The 18153-nt window shown below is 45.7% G+C and overlaps 1 protein-coding gene across 1 annotated transcript in view; it reads left to right on the top strand.

Moving 5' to 3' along the window:
• Positions 1-10271: 10271 nt before the first annotated feature.
• Positions 10272-18153, top strand: part of LOC308320297 (transmembrane protein 266-like) — a gene marked incomplete at both ends in the record, with an annotated part of 99021 nt that continues 91139 nt past the window's right edge. Inside the window, 2 exons of the mRNA XM_080770610.1 lie at positions 10272-10279; positions 11283-11474. Coding sequence (XP_080626736.1) covers positions 10272-10279; positions 11283-11474 — 200 coding nt within the window. The remainder of the gene's footprint in view (positions 10280-11282; positions 11475-18153) is intronic.

The raw sequence follows: 18153 nt of genomic DNA, 5'->3' as shown, positions 1-18153 counted from the left end.
GGGGCTGGTGCCCCTCAAAAAGTCAGTTGTTAAAACATGCATTTACAAATAGCAGATATACAGTACAAGCTCACCGATCTGCTATGTCCCTAAACATAAAACAGTGAGTCATTGTTTTGTAATAATAATAATCTAAATCTACATAGTAATTAGTGACTAAAAATCACACCTGTGTGAAGTGAGGGGCGCTTTTATACATCATCATACATCATCTCATTCTGGCCAATCACAATTTGTGTCCTCACCTTCGTCATCAATATTTGTGTTTACAAAAAACCCTCAAAATTGTCCATTCATTGTCAATGGCATTTAATGTTTGTGTTAGGACAAAACTTGGGTTACATACACCAAAAGCTGGACATAAAAATATATATTGTAGTGGAGTAAAGTGGTGAATGATAAAGTAAAAGTACATGACAAAATTGTACCTAACCACTTCAACCCTGGCATCCTTAATGTGGGGAAGACTTTTGTCGCACCATATCACACAACAGAAAATAATACTAGTGTAGAGCCCTTAGGCACTCCTGTCAACCGTATAGGGTTTAAGTGGTTAAGTGCAGCACTTGAGTAAATGTACATACTGTCCTGTACTGCGCCAGAGCCTGCATGGCTCCCTCCAGTGCTTCTAAACTGTATAAGGTCAGATAAGAGGCTGGTTGCACCAGGGCCAGGACAGCACCATTGTTTAACTGTATAAGGTCAGATAAGAGGCTGGTTGCACCAGGGCCAGGACAGCACCATTAACTGTATAAGGTCAGATAAGAGGCTGGTTGCACCAGGGCCAGGACAGCACCATTAACTGTATAAGGTCAGATAAGAGGCTGGTTGCACCAGGGCCAGGACAGCACCATTGTTTAACTGTATAAGGTCAGATAAGAGGCTGGTTGCACCAGGGCCAGGGCAGCACCATTGTTTAACTGTATAAGGTCAGATAAGAGGCTGGTTGCACCAGGGCCAGGACAGCACCATTAACTGTATAAGGTCAGATAAGAGGCTGGTTGCACCAGGGCCAGGACAGCACCATTAACTGTATAAGGTCAGATAAGAGGCTGGTTGCACCAGGGCCAGGACAGCACCATTAACTGTATAAGGTCAGATAAGAGGCTGGTTGCACCAGGGCCAGGACAGCACCATTAACTGTATAAGGTCAGATAAGAGGCTGGTTGCACCAGGGCCAGGACAGCACCATTAACTGTATAAGGTCAGATAAGAGGCTGGTTGCACCAGGGCCAGGACAGCACCATTAACTGTATAAGGTCAGATAAGAGGCTGGTTGCACCAGGGCCAGGACAGCACCATTGTTTAGCCGCACCGACTCATCAACGTTTAATCTGTAAAATTATTAATGAGCTAATGTTCCTGGCAGAACTTCATTAATATCGAGCTTTATCGAGCTATGACAAGTTTCTGTGAAAGTTTTGATGGGTGTAGAGACGGTACAATTATACAATGAAATGTAGTAAAATGAGTCACGTTTCGCCGTAAGCTTCGTCAGGTGCTATGGCATAGCACCTGACACTTTTTTTTTTTTACATATGAGAGTATCTGTTGGGAGGAGGGGGAGGGAGAAGCATGTTGAAATGTATTTATGTAAGTTGTTATTTTGTAATGTTATGTCAAACAATAATCATATTGTAAAAAAAAAAAGAAGTTCTCCAGGTTTCTGATGTGGTCCGTCCATGTGACCAAGTGCCATTCGTAGCATTCTTTTTTTAAGATACATTTTTGGGCTTGTATGTCATTATTGGTAGGATAGTAGTAGACTGACAGGAAATGGGGTTCAAAGGAACGGGATTCAAACCCACGACACACTGTCAGGCTGGCATTGCAGCCTAGTTTGCCCGGACCACCATTCTGGCGGCCAGGGCCATTCGTAGCATTCTTGTGCAGACTAGAGACGCTGTCCAGGACCTTTTCCTGCTGTACTGTGAGGGTCCATGTCTCAGCCCCATACAGCAGTACTGTACAGCTGGCTCATAGGTCATCTCCCAATGTTTATCATTGGCCTCTTAAGTCATCTCCCAGAGTTTAAATGAGCTCTAACTTACTGTGTGCCACGTGTGTGCCACACGCTGTTGGCTGCTGTGTCTGTGCAGGATGTAACACTAATGCAGAGCGATGGGCAGCCTCTCCTGTGTTCTCTCAACAGCTGTGCTGTGATTGGTGGACATCTGTTTCCTATCCTAACCTTCCCCGGACAGGTTGCCGTATGTCTGTAGCTCCTCGGGTTGGGCTTTCACTTCAGAAGACCAAAGGAGAGGTGTGTGTGTGTGTGTGTGTGTGTGTGTGTGTGTGCGTGCGTGTGTGTGTGTGTGTGTGTGTGTGTGTGTGTGTGTGTGTGTGTGTGTGTGTGTGTGTGTGTGTGTGTGTGTGTGTGTGTGTGTGTGTGTGTGTGTGTGTGTGTGTGTGTGTGTGTGTGTGTGTGTGTGTGTGTGTGTGTGTGCACGCGTGGCGTGCGTGGCGCGCGGGCGTCTTGATCCACTCTGATGACAAGGTCCACGTGTGCACAGTCTGCACGCAACGTGCGCATATGGAAATCCATTTCCTGTGTTGTAAGGAAGTGTTCCTTTCAAAGCGCTCAGGGCTGTAGTTTATGACGGGTTGATGTCCTGTCTCAATATGGAAACTTCACTTTTTCAGCCTATGGATGAACTGTTATGTTCTGTTCTGGTTCAGGATTTGTTATGATTTTAATTTTTTTCCCCTGTACTTAAACATGTTGTTTACTGGCCCAGTGTCAAAAAGGGTGTAATCTTTTTTTGTTGTTGTTGTAGTATACATACTTTATAGCATAATAGGTTTCTTTTTCATATTTCCATTTGGGAATTCTGCGTTATGTTTGCATGATGAATGCAACGTTCCACCAATTTACCACTTTATGGCCTAATTTACACTCATACAACATATCTATGAGTCCTCCTTCTTGACCAATGATGTTACAGTTTCATTCAAATGGTTTATTTGAATGTCACCTATTTTTATCAAAGCAGAGTATAGCCAGACTCTGTGATTTACTATAAGGTGTGATTTACGACAGGTGCCTCGTAAAAAAGTTATTAAATTGCTGAGTTCACTTGAAAGCACCGTGAAGTGAGACTGTCATATAGTCAATGAAGCAGATCTATCTATGAAAATGTTTAATCTGCAACACAATTCATACAAGCTAAGGGTCCTTGGCCTGAAAAATGTTGAAGACCCCTGGTGTAGAGGAGAAAAGGAGGGGACCAAGTACAGACACATGGGTGCTTAGACACCAAGTATAGACACATGCAGTCAACTAAGTAATTGGTTAAAGTAAAATTAGCCTACCTCAAATGTGTACGTAAAGTACAGTACTTACAGTAGTTTGATCAAACAAGACCACTATGGAGAAAAAGTCTATCTTCTTCTGCTTTTGTTCAGTAGAAAGAAGCCATGGGGTGCGCAGCTTTCTGCGCATACAGATCACCAAAGGTCCGACATAAGGAAATCACCCGTCGCTTCCGACATGCGTTGCACCGTGCTTGCGGTCGGGATTAGGTTAGGGGTTTGGGTTAGGTTGTCGGTCTAATGAGGTCTAATTAGTTACAACATACAATAGTATGTTGTGTGTGTTGTTACAACATACAATAGTATGTTGTAACTAAAGCCTGTACCCAGAAGCCATCACAATATTTTGAGGCTAATTATTCTCTCTCTATGTTCCACTGCATGGATACCATGCAGTTAGTTCCCTGACCTTTCTATTCTGGTCATTGGCCAAAGTACCAAAGTATACATTCACTTAAGTACAATTTCTGAGGTACTTTATTTGTACTTTTTACTGCACTACAGTCATTTGACAGCTTTAGTTACTTTGCAGATTACTACTGCAGATTTAGATTATGAATACAAAACAGAGATTAAAAACTAAAGCCATGTAATTTATGCTTTGGCTAGGCCTATATTTGATAATAGCCAATCCACACAGGCTTGTATATTGGCTATTATCATTTTGATGCCAATGCTTTTTGGCTTTTACTCACTTACTTTAAAATGTTGATAATCGGTGTGCTCTCTGAGCATGACCTTTTCTGCCTTGGCTCACAACCACTGCTATCCACCACGTCATTAATGAAGCTGACAGCTGGTGTCTATAACTCTATAGGTGACAGTGGACATACAGGTTTTCCACCCGACAGCGGTGATATGTAACATACCGTTGTGATTCATCTCATGTACTGTTCTTATTGACCGTGTGACTGAGAAGAGCCCTGCTCTGTTTTGGACACTTTAAATGATAAATACTGTATATTGATGGTGGGCTGGCCTGTGCCAAACAATATCCCAATTAATTATTTTGCCGGAGGGCCACAGGCCCAAAAGCTCAAGGAATAGTTTAACCTGTGATGTCATGCCGTACTTTTTATTTGTGTTATTTTGGTCATTAGGGTCCACAGTATGAGAGGCCTGCTCTGTCGGAAACACAGTGAAAAATAGTTATGACCATTTTTATATACCACACCATAGACAACGTATAAACTATAAGGGCAACATTTTCCAAATTTCATCATGCTTTAAGTAGCATGTGACATGTCAAACCAGGGGGTTTTCATGCTTCTGAATCAATTCCAAGCATTAGTTTTACACAAAAAACACTCCTTTGGCTTAAAACAGCCATAGCCTTTGTGCAAAACTAATGCTTGGAATTCATTCAGAACCATGAAAACCCCCTAGTTTGACACGTCACATGCTACTTAAAGCATGATGAAATTTGGAAAATGTTGCCTTATACAGTAGGTATATATCTATTTTGTGGTATACAAAAATGTCCATAACTTTTTTTTGCGATGTTTCCAGCAGAGCAGGCCTCTTATTCTGTGGACCCTAATGACCAAATTAATAGAAAAAAGTGGTGCAATCCCCCCCCCCCCCCCCCTCTCTCTCTCTCTCTCTCTCTCTCTCTGTCTCTCTCTCTCTCTCTCTCTCTCTCTCTTATAGAGACACAGCACTACCCCTCTCTCTGTTTCTGGCGACCCCTACTGGTATTAATAAGTCACATACTCGTGCTCACAAACATACAGGTACACAAACAGGTACACGGACATTGCTGGTTGTAGGAGTGGTTGCACCACTCAAAAACACAAATAAAAAGTACGGCATGACAGGTCCTCTCAAATTTTGGGCCTGTGGCTCCCCGGCTATTATCCTATCAGAAATTAAGTATTCAATCCAAGCTTATGCATATGATATGTGACTTGCACAACCTTTACGTATAATTTAAGTAGTAAAGGTTTGCAATACCACAATATTAAAATACTCTGTTACAAGTAAAAGGCCTGTATTTTTTTGTAAAACTACAAAAGTGTTGTCCTCAACTTACAAGTAAAAGTAGGTTTTTATACTGTCTAGTGTCTACTGTGCAACATCTGCATACATTTTACTTTCAGTTTTTATTTTTTCTATTTAGAAGTACTTTGACTTTACTTGAGTATGCTCATTTTACAGTACTGTTAAAGTTACGCAAATGTTGTACATTTAGATTATTACAAAGCCTTTATCAATACACTAGAGTTCGGGCCACACATTTTTTATATTTCATCTATTCGGAAATAGCCGATGTACAAGCTCAAGTCACATTTTGACACATTTTTAAAAAAAGACCTTCATTTTGGGTACTTTAAAGGCGTATAGTGAAATGAAAAATATGTTTTTCACACTTTTAGACCACATCCGTGGTCATCATATGAGCATACCTAACAATTTTATATCAGTGGTTGTTGTGCTGGCATGCGTCCTGCAGACCAGGGCACTGTGCTCCATCTCTGCATGCAGGAGAGCAGTGCTGGGTCTGGGGGAGGAGAGGGCTCTGGACAGAGAGCAGTGCTGGGTCTGGGGGAGGAGAGGGCTCTGGACAGAGAGCAGTGTTGGGTCTGGGGGAGGAGAGGGCTCTGGACAGAGAGCAGTGCTGGGTCTGGGGGAGGAGAGGGCTCTGGACAGAGAGCAGTGCTGGGTCTGGGGGAGGAGAGGGCTCTGGACAGAGAGCAGTGCTGGGTCTGGGGGAGGAGAGGGCTCTGGACAGAGAGCAGTGCTGGGTCTGGGGGAGGAGAGGGCTCTGGACAGAGAGCAGTGCTGGGTCTGGGGGAGGAGAGGGCTCTGGACAGAGAGCAGTGTTGGGTCTGGGGGAGGAGAGGGCTCTGGACAGAGAGCAGTGCTGGGTCTGGGGGAGGAGAGGGCTCTGGACAGAGAGCAGTGCTGGGTCTGGGGGAGGAGAGGTCTCTGGACAGAGAGCAGTGCTGGGTCTGGGGGAGGAGAGGGCTCTGGACAGAGAGCAGTGTTGGGTCTGGGGGAGGAGAGGGCTCTGGACAGAGAGCAGTGCTGGGTCTGGGGGAGGAGAGGGCTCTGGACAGAGAGCAGTGCTGGGTCTGGGGGAGGAGAGGGCTCTGGACAGAGAGCAGTGCTGGGTCTGGGGGAGGAGAGGGCTCTGGACAGAGAGCAGTGCTGGGTCTGGGGGAGGAGAGGTCTCTGGACAGAGAGCAGTGCTGGGTCTGGGGGAGGAGAGGTCTCTGGACAGCTTGGCTTTGTCACGAGTGGTTATACGTGCTCCGCCTTCGTCCAAGTCGGGCAGAAACATCTTATCTCTATATTTGAACTTTTTGTGTTACTTTCGTAATTTTATGTCCTACTTGATCATTACACTACAGCATCACACACACACACACACACACACACACACACACACACACACACACACACACACACACACACACACACACACAAAACAGCAAGCTCGAAACGGTGTGCGAGACATTTTGAGCTTGTCGATCTGTTGTTATTTCTTTATTTGAATCCTGAAAAGCAGTTTTTGGACATAATATGTCCAAAGACCTCGTATTAAATTAACCTCATCTGATGGGGTCTGATGTTGCACCACAGAGATCACTGGTAATAACACACCCTGTGGGTCGGGAACCAACCCCGGTGGCAGAATTCTAGCAGTGTGATTACGGTAAATTAAAAGAAAAGCAAACTGAAAACAAATCTCAAAACTAACATTCGTTCGAGTTTGTAGAACTGCTGTTTTTGCTACATTTGTGTGACACTGTACTAAGATGAAGTAAAGCATTCATTTACCAATGGCCGACAGCAACGATATGCAGCCAACAAAATATCAGTTACGGCCTCCTTGACTGCTACACATGGCGGTATCATGCATCACTTTGACTTTAGAGCCGTGATATGACATAGGAGACAGACACACTGTACCTATCAGTGATGTAGCGACAGGTGGAGGAAAGTGTGCGGAAAGCCTCAGAAAATGGCTTGAGGCGCACATTTGACCTTTTTAGTCTCATCTCAAACACAGAGCTGTCTACAGGGAAGCCAGCGGTTAAACCCCTCCCCCTATTCTGGGGAGAACATTCGTCCAAAATATCAGAAATCTACAAGCTCACAACATGCTGTGAGCTTTTAGATCTGCTATTTCTAGCAAAGAGATTTGGTTTAGCAGGAAACAACAGCAGACCGAGTTACAGTTGTTACTCAGGTGGACCTGTTTTACTGAGAATATAGAGGGTTTAAGTGGTTTGAGCACTGTGGTTAAACAGAATGCTCACTCAGACAGGATTTTATTGGGTGCTGAAGCGGAGTTGAATTCAGTCTAAAGGTCAGCTCTACAGAGATGTCAGTCAACGGCACAGAGATAGTGCAGCTCCTGACATAATTCCTCATCTTTGGTTCATCTTCGTTGGCAGTGAGCTGAATGAGAAAACTATTCCCAGAGAGAGATGGCTCCATCGCACACACACCACTTTTTTCTTTGCAGGTCAGGTTTTTTCTGATAACACTTTTCTGGAAGGGGCAAATTCATACACGGAAATATCGTTTGATTTACAATTAATTAATAATGATGAACTCATCATGAATTCCTCACCATTATCTAATGGCAATATTAACCAAGTGCACGATTTATTTATTACGTTATTCCACTATTCACTTCTATATATCTCTGTACTTTGTCATGGGCACTATACTATACAGCCATAACAGCTGACTAAACATTGTGGTATTGCTTTTAATCTGTGTACTTCTACCACTGTGAGTTTTTGTGTGACTTCTGCTCCAAAGTCCTTGTGTTAAGGTTACAGTGTGTTAAAATACAGATCGGAAGATCTCTAGGTGCCTCTCTCGATAAACATGCATGCATCAAGCATGCAAGCACTTGTACTCTGATGAATGATGATGACCTCCAACTGCTCTGTCACTCCTGGTGGCATCAGAGGAACTTTGGCATTGGACCTACAGTATCTCTGTACTTTGTAATGAGGTGTTTTCACTGATGGATACGGTGGCGTAAAAGAGAAAAAGAGGTTGCGCATCAGCAATGGTTTTCAGTGGAGTGCCAAACCCAAATCCAGTATACATCAAAAAATAGGAATTTTAAAAATTCCAAAAGGGTAGCACATCCAAAAATGTAACAAACGGCAGACAAAGTAATCACATTTCCATTTCTTTATTGGCACACACCAAAAAGGAACGCTTACGTGTTTCGGCTATGCAGCCACCGAAGGCTGCATAGCCGAAACGCATAACGTGTGTGCCAATAAAGACTTTGTCTGCCGTTTGTTTAATTTTTGGATGTGCTACCTTTTTGGAATTTTTTTAATTCCTATTTTTTGATGGAAACGGTGGCGTGTGAGACCTAGAGAGGCAAACAGATACAGACAGACAGACAGACAGACAGACAGACAGACAGACAGACAGACAGACAAGCTAGAGAGAGAGAGAGAGAGAGAGAGAGAGAGAGAGAGATAGTAGAAAAAATCATTTCAGACAGACACAGATAGAGAAAGCGAGAGTAAGAGAGAAAGAGAGAGAGACAATGTGGTTCTGATGTTTCAGACAGGACGTCCGTCTCCTCTGATACTGTAGGTGAAGGTCACCATGGTGTTTGTTTATCTTCATGATGAAGATGATGGACGAGGAATAGCCACACTGTGGGAAATACATCTCTAAGTTATCTTGAGCAAGACATTTTGGATAATGTGTGCAATGAAGTTAACCGATTTTCTTTTATCGATTTCATCAAACCTTATTTTGGGCATGTTATAATTTCCAAAAATAACTATAGTTAGCATTATAATTCTATGAATGAATGATGACTCACTCGCAGAACATTGCATTATATAATTATAATTAGGGATGTCCCGACTTTTTTCGTTCCCGATCCGATCCCGATACCACAATTTCTGTGTTAGCCGATACAGAAATCCGATACCAGTGTTCTGATCTCGTGTTGTGTTTATAGTTATCTAGCTGTATACCTCGTGTTGTGTTCATAGCAGACTCCTCACTCTTATGTGCACTTGCAGTTTGGGCAACTCGAAAACAACTCCACATGCCCCAACATTTTATTTACCTGCCATAGTGTCAACCTCTTACCCCTGTGTGGGATCGGTGGTTAGACTGGCATATATTCACTGATACCGATATGACCCCATATGACAAATAAGGGCCGATGCCGATGCCCCGGGCGGCTAGTGTAGCGGTCCGGGCACCTAGGCTCTATAAGCCAGCCTGGCGGCTAGTGTAGCGGTCCGGGCACCTAGGCTCTATAAGCCAGCCTGGCGGCGTGTTGCGGGTTCGACTCCCATTCCCGATGACCTTTGCAGTGTGTGTGTGTCCATCTCTCTCCCTATTTCCTGTCACCATACTGTACTAGGGATGTCCCGATACACTTTTTTCGTTTCCGATCCGATTCCGATTTGATAGTACACTGTACAGTAACTGTACAGTGTACTATCAAATAAAGGCAGAAAAAGCCCCAAAATATATATTTAAAAAATATATATCAAACTCACGTTGTTTACAGAAACGTATCGTTCATCAGTGTGGATGCTCACATTATTTTCCTTCTAGTTATCTCTATATATCATTCTGTGGGCAGGCCTTTAGTCTTGCTGTTCACAGGGAAATCTGGTATTGCCAACTGTCAATGCAGTGCCCTGCCACAACTTTCACTAAATGAGCCTTGCTTCAAAAACAATGCCTATGAACGTGTCAGAGCTCAACATCTGTGGTGCAAGTCACTGTCTGAGATGTAATGCAACGAAACTGCTGCCATTTACTTAATTGAAGTAGGTGAACAACAACTTGTCACTTTGATGGCTGATCTGACAGCTAGCATTAGAAACAGTAATCGCCCTTATTTTGCTATTCTGCAGAATTCTGCAGAAATTCATGTCTTGTCTTATCAAGATGCTGCTTGTTTTCTGCTTCTAGCTCTCATCCCTCTGAAAGAAAAGGAAAACATGTACAGGTATAAAAATAAAAACTTCTGCAAAGGAGACATAAAGGATACAATCTGGAGGAGAGGACAGTTGGGGTCTGTTTCTGGCCACTCCAACCTTCTGTCGGCCCTGGAGTTCCCAGGGATCAGCCGGACACTGAGCAGCTTGCTGCTATATAACTGGGCTATTCTATTTTTGGGAAGAGATTTGGGGCTCCATCTCGCGCCAGGAGCCCTATGTCCTTCATTTTGGGATTTAGACTAGTATTGTGTAAGAGCTAGGTGTTCCCCCAGAAAAAATGCTATCTTGTGCCACCACCTATATCCTTAAAACACCTCCACTACCCATTACAGTACATTATGCATATAGGTGTGGTTTGGGCGTTACCTCGCTCTATTGCTGTTGGTGCAATTTTTTGTCTCTCTCACCCTCTTCCTATCGTCTCATTTATTTATCTTCTCCCCTCTGTCCCCCTCCGTTCCCGAGCTTCCTTGGCATGGTTTGAAGGGAGAGTGTGCACGGAGGGAGGGGGGGTGGGTTCTACTCAGCTGACAAAGGGAGGGAGAGGCGTCACAGAAGCTCACAATGCTGCAAGTGTGTTGTAGACCCACTCTTTTCTGCTGATTACAATCTGGGAACCCATTGGCAAAACAAAGGAAAAACAGCGCCCTCTTTCCTTTGAATTTGCAACAGTCTGTCTCGAGGGACTATGCCTTTTATAAATTAAGCCTTGATTTGTTGATATGATCGATCAGTCCATGAAGTAAGCCAGTTGTTCCATGAATATACACCTCGCTTGAGCAGCATTCTAGATTCAGCATTCTATTGAACATGATTGATCAAAGTCATTGATCAAATGTCTAGCACTTTAATAATAACAAGATGAACGATGAAGATTTAACAACAAAAAACTAATTGTGACTGTCATCTTCAACTATTTATTCAAGTGTGTGTGTGTGTGTGTGTGTGTGTGTGTGTGTGTGTGTGTGTGTGTGTGTGTGTGTGTGTGTGTGTGTGCGTGCGTGCGTCCAGAGGGGTGGAGCAGGTGGGGGTATCGGACCTGGAGATCATCTCTCAGCCGGTGGAGGAGAAGGCCTATGCCAGGTCAGTGCCGGTGCAGCTGGTGAGCTTTGGCTACAGAGACCTTCCTCTGGCAGCGTTGGACCTGTCCCTGGCCGGATCCCAGCTGCTCTCCAACGCAGACGACGAGGAGAACAGAGAGGGGTGAGTGAGCCGCCGCTGGACCTCATGCATTTACAACAGCGGTTTTCAACCTGTTTAATGTCGAGGCCCATTATTTATTCTGCATTTGAGCCACAGACCACCATTTAGCCTCTCAGACCCCAACATTTTAATAGTTTGGCATTGATGGTGTCCACAATTCCATGCTGTATTGATTAGGAGAGTTAACAGGCAAACGTTGATCAAAATAACAATTATTCTACATTTCTCTAATTGTGTAGACTTCTTGTAAATTAAGCGCAGATGTTTAACAATAAGTTAAACATCCAAATGGACCCATAAGGGTCCATTCAGAAAAAGTGCACATGGCAGAGAACGAACAGCAGGATCTGTTTACATAATTATTTAAAGGACCACTTCACCACTTTTCAACATTTCTTCATATAATTGGTCCTCACTATTGTTCATGATAAAATACCACAATTTTGTTCTACTCGGTCTGTGTCTCATAGGAGGGCTATGGCCGGTTCAGAAACCATTTTCGCATGGCAACTTTTCAGGAATAGAAAGCCTGCAGTTTCTATTAGCTTGGATTCCCCATCGATGATGTCACTGGTGTACGGGTTTCTGAACTGCCCACAGCCCTCCTATTATGAGACACAGACTGAGTAGATTTGTTTTTGCTTTTTATCATGATCATTAGTGAGGAATTATATGAAGAGAGGTATATTGCTGTGTATAAATGGGCTTCAACATGAGTTGTGTACTGAATCATATTTTATCACCAGTAGCTCCTTGTACACTAATGTACAGTATATATCAGCAAATACTTATTGTTGAAAAGATGAAGTGCTCTGTCACAGCACACCCTTTAAATCTGTGTATTGATCTGGTGTATTTATCTGGTGTATTTGATCTGATGTATTTATCTTTCATTCAGCAATTGAGCCCTATTTAAAAAATAGTGTCAATAACTGATCTACAAGTGCTCGTCGCAACATAATTATTGTGAGCTTGTAGATCAGATTTTTTCTATTTGTAGAAATGTTTTTGTATGTAGTCTTTGTAAATAGAGATATGCATTGGAAAAGTGTATTCGCCTCGTTGGGAAAGTGTATTCGCCTCGTTGGGAAAGTGTATTCGCCTCGTTGGGAAAGTGTATTCGCCTCGTTGGAAAAGTGTATTCGCCTCGTTGGGAAAGTGTATTCGCCTCGTTTCACACAATATCCTGACAGTGCCGGGATTGCAAACTTTCGTGGGCCAAACCCGTGGATGTGCTGTTGTGCTCCTGATGTGCCTGTGTCAGCTAAATTCTAATGACAACGTGCAATTTTGACTAATGACAGCCAACATATGATGTGTCTCTTGTCTCATTTGGTGAAGCGTGTAGATTGCATATGGATGCACACAATCATAACATGCTGTTCTTGTAGACTCAGGGTTGGTCCTTTTCATTAGTCAGGCGTTTTAATCATTTCAACCAGATTTACTTCCGCTGCTGTGTCAAACTTCTGAACCCGGCACTTACACTGCCGAAAAACATTAGGCCTGTTGATTTGTTTGTTTGCTTTCTTTTCTTTTCCCCTTTTTTGTTTAAATTCAATAGTTTTTTCTACTCTCAGTTAAATCAATAACCCACTTTTTTGACGTGCAAGGACTTCCTTCGACTTAGAGCACCTGTGAACTCCCATGAAACAATACATGATTGTGTGTAAGATGTGATGGCATGCAGCCAACTGGGATTTTAATTAATTCAACTGATTCAGGGTGTTTCTCTCATAGTGATTGGAAAGTGACTGTAATCAGCCACACTAATAGAGAAGGAAGGAGTATGTTGCTTATCTGTGCCTTCTTCTAGCACAGCATTGTGCAGTTGCCTCCACACACTATGCACATATTACTATGCACATATTACTATGCACATTGCGTATATAATGCATGGCATGGGAAATCCAATACACTATACATTTGATGTTTGCAACTTTCATATTTACTGTACACTTAGTGCTCCTCTGTGATATACCTACACCAGTAAGACGCGCAAACGCGGGAAGCGAACGCAGCTCGTACATATTTGGGTTTTTTTAAGATTTATTTTTACGTTATTATTTTTTTAAGTTAAGTTATTTTTAAGTTACGTTTTTAACTTAGCCATAACCATATAAGGAGTCCCCAAAGCAGCTATACGTCCAAATATGGAGTGTGTTGCATCAATCACAAACAAATCACTCCGCTCCATATATGGGCACAAAGGGGGGGGACACGGACACACGGACACACAGACAGACAGACATGATCTGCTAGGTCTCATAGTAAGTGCTCACTGCATTCGCAATCACATTTGCCCAGTTCCACAGTGCATGCGTAGACATAGACACGCTGTTCCAACGAAAAACGTGCTTTTCATTCACCCATTCACACACACACATTCACACACCGATGGCGGCGTAAACCTTTGCAGGGCACCAACCAGCACATCAGGAGCAATTAGGGGCTCAGTGTCTTGCTCAAGGGCACTTCGACACTAACTCTGGGGGAGCCCGGGTTCGAGCTGACAACCTTGCAGTTACCATCCAGCCACTCTCGCCCCACCGCACTACAGCTTCAGAAACAAGTCATCATTATGTCAACATCAGTAGAATAGTTCTCAAACTAGTCCCACTAGTCCCACTAGTCAAACTAAAATAGTTCTGAAACATGTTAAAAATATCAGATGTACAAGCTTACTTATGTCGCACCACCGATCTGTGCATTTGACTCCATATACTGTCCATCTCCATTATGCACATTTGACGGGACCGCTGCATATCCGTTGAGCAATGAATACAGTAGTTCTAGTCTTACCATAACATCCCACTGCCGACCTGACCAATATGCCCATATTCGATTCGCTGTGTCAGTGCTGACGCCGTCTGACATCATGCCCTTGTCGGGGCTCCCACCCACCAGGCGCCCACCCATTAGGGCAGTGGTCCACCCTCCCACCCACCTAGTGCCCACCCATTAGGGCAGTGGTCCACCCTCCCACCACCAGGCGCCCACCCATTAGGGCAGTGGTCCACCCTCCCACCACCTAGTGCCCACCCATTAGGGCAGTGGTCCACCCTCCCACCACCTAGTGCCCACCCATTAGGGCAGTGGTCCACCCTCCCACCACCTAGTGCCCACCCATTAGGGCAGTGGTCCACCCTCCCACCACCTAGTGCCCACCCATTAGGGCAGTGGTCCACCCTCCCACCACCTAGTGCCCACCCATTAGGGAAGTGGTCCACCCTCCCACCCACCAGGCGCCCACCCATTAGGGCAGTGGTCCACCCTCCCACCCACCTAGTGCCCACCCATTAGGGCAGTAGTCCACCCTCCCACCCACCTAGTGCCCACCCATTAGGGCAGTGGTCCACCCTCCCACCCACCAGGCGCACACCCATTAGGGCAGTGGTCCACCCTCCCACCCACCTAGTGCCCACCCATTAGGGCAGTGGTCCACCCTCCCACCCACTAGGCGCCCACCCATTAGGGCAGTGGTCCACCCTCCGACCACCTAGTGCCCACCCATTAGGGAAGTGGTCCACCCTCCCACCCACCTAGTGCCCACCCATTAGGGCAGTGGTCCACCCTCCCACCCACCAGGCGCCCACCCATTAGGGCAGTGGTCCACCCTCCCACCCACCTAGTGCCCACCCATTAGGGCAGTGGTCCACCCTCCCACCCACCTAGTGCCCACCCATTAGGGCAGTGGTCCACCCTCCCACCCACCTAGTGCCCACCTATTAGGGCAGTGGTCCACCCTCCCACCCACCAGGCGCACACCCATTAGGGCAGTGGTCCACCCTCCCACCCACTAGGCGCCCACCCATTAGGGCAGTGGTCCACCCTCCCACCCACCTAGTGCCCACCCATTAGGGCAGTGGTCCACCCTCCCACCCACCTAGTGCCCACCCATTAGGGCAGTGGTCCACCCTCCCACCCACCTAGTGCCCACCCATTAGGGAAGTGGTCCACCCTCCCACCCACCTAGTGCCCACCCATTAGGGCAGTGGTCCACCCTCCCACCCACCAGGCGCCCACCCATTAGGGCAGTGGTCCACCCTCCCACCCACCTAGTGCCCACCTATTAGGGCAGTGGTCCACCCTCCCACCCACCAGGCGCCCACCCATTAGGGCAGTGGTCCACCCTCCCACCCACTAGGCGCCCACCCATTAGGGCAGTGGTCCACCCTCCCACCCACCTAGTGCCCACCCATTAGGGCAGTGGTCCACCCTCCCACCCACCTAGTGCCCACCCATTAGGGCAGTGGTCCACCCTCCCACCCACCTAGTGCCCACCCATTAGGGCAGTGGTCCACCCTCCCACCCACCAGGCGCCCACCCATTAGGGCAGTGGTCCACCCTCCCACCCACCTAGTGCCCACCCATTAGGGCAGTGGTCCACCCTCCCACCCACCTAGTGCCCACCCATTAGGGCAGTGGTCCACCCTCCCACCCACCTAGTGCCCACCCATTAGGGCAGTGGTCCACCCTCCCACCCACCTAGTGCCCACCCATTAGGGCAGTGGTCCACCCTCCCACCACCTAGTGCCCACCCATTAGGGCAGTGGTCCACCCTCCCACCCACCAGGCGCCCACCCATTAGGGCAGTGGTCCACCCTCCCACCCACCTAGTGCCCACCCATTAGGGCAGTGGTCCACCCTCCCACCCACCTAGTGCCCACCCATTAGGGCAGTGGTCCACCCTCCCACCCACCAGGCGCACACCCATTAGGGCAGTGGTCCACCCTCCCACCCACCTAGTGCCCACCCATTAGGGCAGTGGTCCACCCTCCCACCCACCTAGTGCCCACCCATTAGGGCAGTGGTCCACCCTCCCACCCACCAGGCGCACACCCATTAGGGCAGTGGTCCACCCTCCCACCCACCTAGTGCCCACCCATTAGGGCAGTGGTCCACCCTCCCACCCACCTAGTGCCCACCCATTAGGGCAGTGGTCCACCCTCCCACCCACCAGGCGCACACCCATTAGGGCAGTGGTCCACCCTCCCACCCACCAGGCGCCCACGCATTAGGGCAGTTGTTATAGGATAGGATAACAGCCAGTGGTGTACTCACTGTACTGTACTGTATGTAGTCTACCCATAATGTATATTCCCTATACATACTTACGTAGTATGACGTGCCGAAGTTTTGAGAAAAAAAGCATATACTGTCATTTCACCAGTATACAGCACTGATAACAGCTTCACAGAACCAATGGAAAGACTTTAGCGTGCCGTGGTCCTTGTTATTGGAACGGTATCAGGATTGGTTTTCAATGCAGTGAGTGTGGCTTTGTTAGCACTGGTTTTCTCCACTGTTCAATTAATACACATGTCCCCAGACACAGGACTAGATCCAATCAGATCAGAGAACAACCCAACGACCACTTATACTAAGTTGCATGAAAAATCACACAATAACAGCTGATCTAGCTGATCTTGTGAGTTTGTAGATTTGTTATTTTTTATGTTTTGAGAATGTTCACCTTACAATGACATGCCAAAATGGACGCCATGTTCAAAGTCGTATTAGAGATTGCTGAGGTGACAAAAAAAACCCAACTATAACATGATATTTTTTAGGAGTTCACTGCATTGCATATAGGATGTAGATGTGACATGTACAGTATAGAGAAGTGTCTACAGTTTGTAGACACAAACATAATTAAGCATAGACACACGTGCATGCACGCACACGCATGCACAAACGTCCCATATTATACACGATAACCATCAATCAGCTATTAAGTGTCTCCCTAAGCCCTTGACCCGCTGTCACCCCAGTTCTACATAATGTCCATTTATCATCGGATGACACCCCCTGGCTTGTCCAGCATCCATATGCTAACTACAATCAATTAATCACTTCCATCTGAATATCCGCCTGCCGTCCTCCCTCCGTCTCTGTGGGACAATTACAGCCAGCGGCGCTGCTCGAGTACTGTACTTAAGTGCAATTTTGACGTAGGCTACTTTTACTTTGCCTGCCTGAGTATTTCCACTTGTCTAGTTTGCTATACTTTATACACCTACTCCTCTACGTCTTTGAGGCAGATATCATCCTACTCCAGCTCCACTACAATTATTTGGCTTTAGTTTAGTACGAGTTACTTTGCAGATTGTTAATTGAATAAAATCACACCTGTGTGAAGTGAGGGGCGCTCTTATCATCGTACATCATCATGGCGTAAAATAGACACAATTTGCTCAAACACTATGACGTAAAATTCTCCATTCATTGTCAATGGGAATTTGGTGTTTGTGTATGACAAAGTTTGTGGACAGACACCAAAAGCTGGATACTTATATTAATTGCTCAGTCATTAATTTTGCCCTATTTAATACTTTATACAGATACCAGTATTCAAAGGAATAGACAATCTGCAAGCTCACAATGTGTCACAACGTGGCACGTTGAGAGCTTAGCATGTATCGGTGTGTGAAATTGGGCATTCTGCACTATTTACTTTTTTGATGCCTCTTTTATTCAAGTAAATCTTTGAAGTACAGCAGAGTATTTCAACATTGTGGTATTGCTACTGTAACAGCCTCTAGCTGTCACAGCTGCACACCCCAATAATACAGCATGTGCTATGTCATCATAATCACTAAACACTCTGCTCAGCCCCTAAAACTTCTACAAGTTCTGATTAAGCACTTATTATTATCTATAATGAGTGCCACGTTAT

The sequence above is a fragment of the Protomyctophum bolini genome (assembly GCF_963924005.1).
Source record: "Protomyctophum bolini genome assembly, chromosome: 1".
NCBI lineage: Eukaryota > Metazoa > Chordata > Actinopteri > Myctophiformes > Myctophidae > Protomyctophum > Protomyctophum bolini.
The sequence above is the reverse complement of the archived record's forward strand: the minus strand, read 5'-3'. Positions and strand labels throughout refer to the sequence as shown.